This window comes from Aspergillus japonicus (genome assembly GCF_003184785.1).
Source record: "Aspergillus japonicus CBS 114.51 unplaced genomic scaffold BO86scaffold_10, whole genome shotgun sequence".
Classification (NCBI taxonomy): Eukaryota; Fungi; Ascomycota; class Eurotiomycetes; order Eurotiales; family Aspergillaceae; genus Aspergillus; species Aspergillus japonicus.
The window spans coordinates 689,334-698,442 of record NW_020291647.1 but is presented as its reverse complement, the minus strand read 5'-3'; the positions used below and the strand labels follow the sequence as shown (position 1 = coordinate 698,442).

Here is a 9,109-nt window from a genome sequence, read left to right as displayed (position 1 = left end):
CCACGTCCCCGTGCTCTCAACTCCCGTCTCCATTTCCCCACCAAAACCCCCAGCGCAACCACCGCCCCCAGCAACGGCACCCCGACCCCGAGACCGACCCCCAGCGCGAGCCGAACTCGGACCCGTTAACCCCTCGGTCTCGGTCGCGTTTGAGTCTGTTCCCCCGGCACCTGTACCTGTACCTATACCTGTACCTATGCGTGTAGCTGTACCGCTAGCTATAGCTGGTTGATCCACAGGAAGAAAGACGTTGGAGTAGTCGAGGTCGAAGCCCGTAGAGCTGGACGGGCCAGGTGATGTTGGTGACGGCGTCGGTGGGGTGGATTTTTGGCTGCTTTTCTCCCAAACGGGGGTTGCCGGGGTTAGTGATACGGCTGTCCCGATCCGTGCACTGAGACAATCACCCTAATCGCTGTGGCGGGGGATCTCGGAATCGGTCCGTCAGGGAGAGGTGTCGATGCAATGGCCTGTGGGCATGGTTGGGCGCGGTCTGGCGCAGTCAGGTCATGGACTTTGGGGATAGGTGGGGGTTTGAGGGCAAACCCCTGATGGAGGATGTACGGTATTCCATAGGATGCACAATACTAGATCTAATCGCACATTTGGGCGGCTTGGTTGAGCACCTTGACGGTTGGAAGCAGCATGTCTATGGCAAGACCTTACAAAGTCCTAAATCTCAGTCTGTGCTAGACGATTTCGGAGCTCGGGTTTGGGGGTTTTGTAGATTAGTATGCCTTCCAGCAATGGCCCAAGGAGACGATTGGGAGTAGTGCTAGCTTTGGATCACCAGCAAAGAATAGAACCTTGCAGTTTGCGCATCGACCGTAGAGAACGAGGTCTCACCCATCCAACGATTCCTGGTGTAATGTAATTGGAAGGAAAAGAACCTCACGCATTGACGAGGCGGGTAGATTGGCAGTGCAAGAGGCTGCTCTGGGTGGGAGGAATGCCTAAATCGGAGAACCAGGACCGTTTTGCGACGGCGAAAGCCAAGCTGCTCTATATAGCAGGCAGCCTGATTCACATCGCATGTATTACTTCAACATCATATGTATATAGAGAGGTCATGCCCCGCCGAGCCATTATATCGAGATCTGCCGCCAGAACTGCTTAGCACGATCAGCTGTCTGGACAACTGAATGCAGCAACCTATCAACCAGCTGCACTGTTGCCAGAACTAGTCCGCAGAAACATCCAAAATCGTCTGCAGCCCATCCTCCCCTAGCATCGCAACTGACCCTCCAAGCACCGTGAAATTCCTCGGGTCGGCATCCAACGACACTCCTACATCATCCCACGTCGCATGGACCGTCCTCTCGCCGCTCAGGAGCCGGTTGACGTTCAACATGGTACTATACATCACCCCAAAACTATAAGCCTCGTGCATATTATCATCCTGATCATGTATATCCGAGGTCTTGGAAAAGGCCCCAGCAGGCTGATACCCCCCCGTCAGCGACGGATACGCGCCGAAGCACCGTAGATACCCAAGCCCGCACATTCGGCCCAGCGACACATCGAATTGCGCCCCGATGTCAATCTGCTCCGCCAACTGCCCCGGGTTTACAGAGAGCGCCGCCAGGATCTTCTGGGCGCCGAAGTAGCTCACAGCATAGACCAGGGAGCAGACCGCATCGCCCACGCTGCAGACCAGACGCGTATGATCGGGCCGATCGATGGGAGGCGGATCGCGCCAGTAAGGTAGGAAGTGATGGGGCGGTAACACTGTTGGATCCTGATGCGACAGGAAGACCGGCAGCTCGGTCTTGCAACTCAAACCGCAGTGACCGAGCCAGAGGATGTCCCAGTTGTCGCCGTAGGGAGACCCGGTGGAGTTGCCATCCGAGCCTTGCAGCGCTCGGACGGCGAGCGCATAACTCTGGAGCTGGGTTTTGAGGATCACGTCCCAGTCGACGTCATCCTCCATGATGATAGCGCTTCCAAGTCTATCCTGGACGATTCTGCGCGAGGGTCAGTGGGCATTGCAGGACGGCAAGCGGGGCGTTGCATACTGCTGCATGGCATTGACATGCGCACGTCGAGCCGCATATTCCGTCGGCTTGTGATCTGAATTCCAACGCTGGAGGAGCTCATCAGCAACTGCCACAAAGTACATCTTCCAGGCTTACATGAGGTATTGATTTGGGATTGACTTGGTCCGGGGTGACTCCATCGATCCATTCCACACGGAAGCCGCTGACCGATGAACCCAGGATAATATTGTCCCTCTTATCGGGTCTGGAGGGGAGATTCACAACGAAAATCCTCTGAGTCTACGTCCTGTGAGTACAAGTCATTTCCTTCAGCAGAATTTCAGTGCGCACCCCTAAAGTCTCATTGCCGATAGGATGGAGAGGGATCGACTCGTCCTCGGACCGTTGCCGCGCTGTCACTTGCGCATAGTGGATCGGGGGCAGGTTCAGAATGACGACGATCGCCCCAATTAACAGTAGGATTGTCCGGGTGAGTCGATTTTGAAGAATGGATAGAACCATACTCGCTCAATCAAGCAGCAAAGACGAGCAATTGAGTGCGCTTCAGTCAGTAGCGGTTGAGATTGTAGATCCGCTCAATCGCCCCTTGAGGCGCTCAATTCTCGATCGTGGATCTGGATTGAAATGCGGGGAGGGGATGTCCCCAGCTGGCTTATCTGGCTTGGCTCGGGCTTGAGCTTGATAATGTCTGGTACAGCGGAACGAAGAGGAAGACGAGCGGAGAGAAAGAAAGGGGGGGAGAAGGAGAAGGAGAAGAAGGAGAAGAAGTCGACAAGGAAGGGTCCAATGTCGGTAATGCTAGTCTGAGCCATCCCTGGTAAGATTTGCTCCTTGGTTACATTGGAGGGTGAGGGTGTAGTGGGAGAATTGAATGAGCCTGGAGTTAGCCGCTGGGCGGCGGAGCTTGAAAATCTGGCCCAGTGGAAGGAGCGGATCTGCCGCCGGGACCGTCCTTAGTCACGGCGTTGGCCACTCACTAACTATCCTACCTAGTATAGTACCTAGTACCTAGTAGCCTGCCTACACATACTAATTTGACCTAATTACCACTTCAACGTAGAAACAGTCATCAATCTTATTATCTTGACACAGAATACACACTAAGCCTACCAGGAAAGAACAACACAGATCATGGTAAAATATATTGGTATGTAGGGTATCCATGATGCATTCGGGCTGTAAACATCACCCAACCAATGCAGAATGCTGACAAATGTGACCGCAAGGGAAAAGCCTCTTCCTATCGCGGGCTAAGAGATAGATAACATGGTATCACGCGATAAATAAACCTCTATCCCAGACCGGGTCGGACATTATGTGCACAACGCCAAATGTACTCCACACATGCCACCTCTCGGGCATGGGGACTTTCAAATCAAACGAGAAAAAGAAAATTCACATGGGTGGATTCCAGATGCTAAGGGACCGTCGCAAGACGCTGACCCCAAGGGCCTTCACATCGAATCCCGCGTGGACAGTGTGCTGTCAAAAGTGTTTCGTGGAACAGCGGAGCCGTGAGCTGAACCAGACCAGCGGTTCCCAAAATCATGCGAAAAAAAGAACTCAGCCGCCAGGGTTGGTCTTCAGTGGGCGGATCGCCCCTCCCCATGGGAGAGCCTATCCGGGGATGGTTGCACAGCGCCCCCGAAGCTCTGCCGCCGATCCGACTTGTGAAGCTCCGCCTCAAGCGACGTGATGACCGGAGGTGCCGATTTCAACGGCGAGGGACCGGCGACCCGCGGGGAAAGCGACCGATCGTGGTCGCTGAGGTTCGAGGTGTTGATGCTCAGCCCATGCACATTGCTGCTGGCGCCGCTGGCACGGACGCGGAAGGAGCGGCGGCCGGGGTTCAGGTGATCGGCCGGCGTGATGTTGACATTCTCATCGTCGTCCAGGTCGTCCGGCGAGTATCGCAGGCCTGCCTCGGGGTGGCGGATCCGCTGATATTCACCGCGCTCGCCCGTGGGATCCGAGTCGTCGGCCTCGGAGTCAAGGTTCGGGCTGCGCGTCCAAGATCCCTTCCGAGCTTCCGCACGCATCTTGGCGATCTTCATGTAGTTATAGGTACCAATGCTCGCAATGGTCACAAACAAGCCCGTGATGTTGATGAGGGTGAGCTGGTCGTGGAAAATCACCCCCGCTGCGCTGATGGTGACCACTTCCTTGAAGATACCGCAGATGCTCAAGGTTACCACCGAGGAGCGCTTGAGGAGCGCGAATTCGGATGAAATCATACAGAAAGCGAGGAGGCCGGGAAAGATCAGAAGGCCCACTCCAAACAGGCTACCGCGAGCCTCGGCCAACGCATGGAATCCCGCAGCGATCTCGGAGGGTCCCTCCACGGCCAGCGCAATGATGATGAGAGACACAAACATGACGGGGGTCAAGAAAAAGAGGGTGGAAAAGGGATTGGCCGTCGCGGGATGGCGGAGAAGGAGGATCTGGGTCAGACCCCATCGGAAACCCGAGAAGAACGCGGATGCAATGACCAGGACGAACCCGACTACATTGAAAGCGGTCTCGCCAGCGACCATCATGACGACACCTACAGTCATTGTGGCGATAATGATTATCAATCTAACTGAGGGAGTCTCGAGGCGGAAGAGGAAGGCAAACAGAAGAACAAAGGCGAGGGCGGATGATTTGCACATAGTGAGAAAAGTGAGGGAGATGAACTTCAAGGACATATTTCCAAGACCAATGTCGAGGGAGGTTGCTGCACCGCAGGGAACCAGACGAGTAAAGTAGAAGAATTTGGTGAGGATCGGCCCTTTCTCCGAGTTATCATGATCTCGGACGGGCGACCCGGACGGCGTGGAGGTATGAGGGTGCTGCGGGCGCAACGATGGTATCAAGTAAAGCAAAAGAGAAGAGAGTGTGAACTGCACAGCCATATGCAGACTGGTGGTGAAAAGAGGGAAAGGAAACACGACGTTGTTGTCGGAAAACATCCATTTGTTATACTGTAGAAAGGGCACGCGACCCGGTTAGCAGATGTCCAGCACCCGCCTAGCTCCGTCCCTGGGATCAACACTTACAATTGAAATCGAGAGCGAGAAAAAGTACCACATGAGAATCAAGCCGCCATTGACTAGAAGCCTTTGGAGGATGTCCTGATCGCCCATTCCCAGTGGCAGCCACTCCTGCTTCGAGGCCTTGACATCGGCTATGCGGGCATCCAACTGCCTGCGCTGCTGTCTTCTGCGACGTCGCTGACGTCTCTGCCTCGCAGTCAGGCCGGTCTCCTCGTCATCGTGGATATCTTCGTCCGAGCTCGTGTAATCCATTTCGCTGTTTTCCGCAATGGAGGACAGATCCGACTCGTCTGCGTCCTCAGCCGGTGAGGACTTCTTCTCCTCTCTTTTCGAAGCGACTCCGTCTCCGGTCACCCTTGCAATGTCGTCCCGTGGGTCAAAAGCCGCCGAATGGGAACCTGCGGCCAACACTGAGCTCCGCCGTCGATGATGATTGCCGGCCGGGGAAACACCCATACTGGGACGGTGCGGATCGTCGGGGAGGTAGGTAGGAGGGAGGAAGGCGAAGTGATATATGGGTGAATCGCGGACTCAAAGGCGTTCGCTACAATGAGGATGGCCCCATCAGTGAGAATGTGAATTGTGTCTCAGAGGCCCACCGCGCGCGCACACGATCGAGGAAAATTCGAGGAAAAAAAAAAAAAGAATCGGGGGCTGTGGGTGAGAGGGGTTCAAGGACGGGTGGGCGGCCAAAGGAGTGTGTGGTAGGAGGAAGAAGATCGGTGAAGGAGCAAAAATGACTGGTCTCGGAGATTGGAGAGGAAAAGGGAATTGAGGGGATGACACAAAGGAAAGTAAAAAGGGGACTAATCCAAGGAAAGAGTAGAAAAAGGAACTGTCAAAAGTAAGTAAACTGGGGGGAAGGGGAATAGTTCGTATGGATGGATGATGCAAGGGCGACCGCTGCAGGAGGGAAGAAGAAGAACAGCAAAAGAGAGAGAGAGAGAGAGAGAAGTTGAGGAATGACAGCACAGGGAGGAGGAAGTCTTGAGGGTAACCAGGCGCTAGGGGAAAAGTAGATTAGTGAGGAATTATCCCAATAGTTCAAACTGGGAGTCAGATGGAGGAGGGATGGATTTCAAACAGAGTCGGATGAGAAAATAGTAATAACCAAAACAATCCGAGAGTGACTTCGGGACGTGGGTTGGGCGAGAACGTGATGTGATGGTTTGGAAGGAATTCAGGGTCGTGGTGCTACGACTACTCCTACTACCTGACTACAAGTATGGGTACAGTACAGTACAACAAGTTTACTCTGATAAAGAGAGGATAGCTAGATTGATTGCCTGCTTGATTGACGGATCGAAGGGATTGATTGATTGAGGGGAAGTGACTTGATTGTCTTCCTTCTTCCTTCTTCCCTTCTCCCTCCCTTCCCTTCCATCCCCTGAGCTCAATAGGAACTTAGTTAGCCACCGGGACGTCATTTCATCCCCCAGACCATCCAGCAACCCAAACCGAAAAGAATACGAGCACGACTGAAAGTTAATAATCATGATGACAACAATCACCCACCCCCTTCAACTGGTTCCACAACACCTGACTTGTCTCAATTTACAGGCCACTTTCAGGGAATTGGAAATCACACAACCGAGAGGAAGGAGAAGCGAAGCAAGACGAAGAACAAAAAGAAGAAGGGGCATCACGTCTCTCAATTCAAGACGGAGGGCCTGACCCTTGAACTTCCGTGCCGAATGGGAGGATAAAACTAAAGGACGGGCTGCTCAGGGTTCAATCTCTTCACTGCTCACTTCTCAGCAGTAAAATCCCTTTCCCTTCTTCCCTTTTTCCCTACATTAGTGTCTGTGGATCACAAGAATTGTCCCCTCCCTCCACTTTGCTGTGCCACTTGGCCCCCCTTGTCTGCCTTAAACTAGTTGCTGGGCATGAGGGCAAGTCGCCGGTCATTCGATTCTTACCCAAGGCTGGAAGAGCGGGGAACAAACAGACAAGCCACTCACTGGGTACGGGTACAGTATGTACATTAGCGATGGCTCCGACGCTCCGAGATTAAATTTTGCAATCTTTGGGCGTTACCCTTCCGGACGATCCGGGGGAAAGAGGGGAGCGATAGAAAAGCCCAGGGGCGGTTAGTTTAGTGAAGTTAGTTGACTCAAATGCTGGTCAATTGGGTTCAAGGTTCGTGAGGGGTGAGTATTATAGCTTGCAACTCAGTTAACATAAGGTCTGTTCATGACTATGATTGTCGGACAGGATGCATCAAGAGTAAGAGTCAGCTAATCATGACCGTATAATTAACCATCGTACTCTGTACCTAGTAGTATGCATCCAACCAGCAATCAGGCAACAATCACCTATCTATCTATCTATCTATCCCACCCGGCCTCCGTGCCTGGGGCGCAGTTTCCTGTTACTTCTTGATAATTCCCACACATATACACACCGACTTTGACTTGACTGACTGCTTGGCTGAACCAGCAATAATTGAGAAATCGGCCAGCGTCGGCGGGATCAACTTTAACCAAGGCGTCTTTGATGGATGGTCATTGGGTGGTCGGACGGTGGTCGATTGCATGGCTGACTGTATGGAAGGAAAATGAGGAGGAGGGATTCGGACTGACCCGACAAGCAGGATTGCTCTGTTCAGATGTTATGGGAAAGGGTTCAGGCACACATGGACTGAGTCCTGGATCGCCGCATAAACATACTCCATCTACTGCGTCGCTAAGTAGCTATGATGTGATATGAGAATCCATGATCTTCTGGAGCCGAACCACCACACCCAGATATGATGAACAGATGAACGAATGCCATCCTCGGGCTGAGATCATAGTTCCCCTCCATCCCCTCAAACACCACAAACGAACCGAGGCTAGATCGTTCTTCTCGAATCTCTTATCTTTCTTTTCTTCTGTCGTTCCCACTCTCACACTGCTGTATGAGTAGTACATAGTATCTCACTCTCGCCACACTCATAGGGCTAAAAGATGACCACCGACCGATGTCATCATCATTGTGACAAAAAGACCAAGACAAAGCGGGAGAATGATTTCGACTGGCACTAACGAACCATAAACAGTACTCAGTAGCTTATTGCCCCCCCCTCTCGATGAAATAATGGGGAGAGAGAAGACATGGGTGGAATCTCTCGTATCTGGCCATCAAACCCAAACCCAGGTAAAATGGACTGAGTCACCTGCCATGCCTCTACCAACCATGCACATATGCATATATGCATATACTATATCTACTCGAATAGCCTCTCTCTCTCTCTTCTTGTCCATGTGGCCCAGCCCGGGTCGAGGAGGACCCTAGGGCCATGAGTGACTAACTAAACTAACAAACTAACTAGCTCGTCTTACCAATACTCTTATTGACAGGGAGAGGATACCTCAATCAATCACATCACCTTCAGCGCAGGGTCCAATAACTTACAAGTCATCCCCCATCCCCCTCCCTCCCCCGCACGGCACACACAAAAAAAAAAAAAAAAAAAATCAGACAATCTCAACAACCCCTAGAAGCAACTGCCCATAGCAGCCATAAATCTCCTTCCTCAAACTCCCACTTCCATACTCCATCGATGTAGATCCTCAAATATTGCATGAATAGTCCCATGCACAACCCAAACCCCCGAAACCAAAACCCCACTTCTCAACAAAAGTAAACAAAAGCATCTTGCAATATAAGTATTCGATACGTCCGATCCAATTGGAACCCGTAGATCAATACCGAATCAAGCCAAGCGATACCGAATAAATCGTCCGACATACACACACACACACACACACACACACACACACACACACACACACACACACACATACATCCCTAGCAAAATTTCTGGGCACCTCAGGAACGGGGGAGGTAGGACCCACGATGCTTTCCGCGAGGCACAGTCCTACAAGAAGGCGTGATCTGAGGCAGGTGTTCGTCGCCTTCCGCTGTGTTACTGATACTACAACGAGAGCGGAGGGGGTGTAGCGTGCTCTCCTGCAGATCATCGGGGCCGCTCACATGGTCGGTCAGGCTGGAAGGTTTTCGTGACAGGGCGCACAGTGGACGACGATCCGGAGCTTTGTAACCACGCGGCGATGGGCGGAAGTCGCTTGTATTTAC

The 9,109-nt window shown here is 52.6% G+C and overlaps 2 protein-coding genes across 2 annotated transcripts; both read right to left on the bottom strand.

Annotated features, from left to right (window-relative positions):
- Window positions 1-1,026: 1,026 nt before the first annotated feature.
- On the bottom strand, window positions 1,027-2,847 carry BO86DRAFT_334154 (uncharacterized protein). Its single transcript, XM_025668846.1, has 4 exons — window positions 2,325-2,847; window positions 2,130-2,273; window positions 2,013-2,080; window positions 1,027-1,961 (listed from the first exon to the last, which is right to left on the bottom strand). The coding sequence occupies exons 1-4, from the start codon at window positions 2,493-2,495 to the stop codon at window positions 1,178-1,180; spliced, it is 1,167 nt and encodes a 388-aa protein (XP_025530115.1). The 5' UTR covers window positions 2,496-2,847; the 3' UTR covers window positions 1,027-1,177.
- Window positions 2,848-3,368: 521 nt separating this feature from the next.
- BO86DRAFT_15529 (putative nucleotide-sugar transporter) lies at window positions 3,369-5,772 on the bottom strand. The gene is made up of 2 exons (XM_025666357.1): window positions 5,033-5,772; window positions 3,369-4,957 (listed from the first exon to the last, which is right to left on the bottom strand). Exons 1-2 carry the CDS (start codon window positions 5,483-5,485, stop codon window positions 3,578-3,580), a joined length of 1,833 nt encoding a protein of 610 aa, XP_025530114.1. The 5' UTR covers window positions 5,486-5,772; the 3' UTR covers window positions 3,369-3,577.
- Between the last annotated feature and the right edge of the window lie 3,337 nt (window positions 5,773-9,109).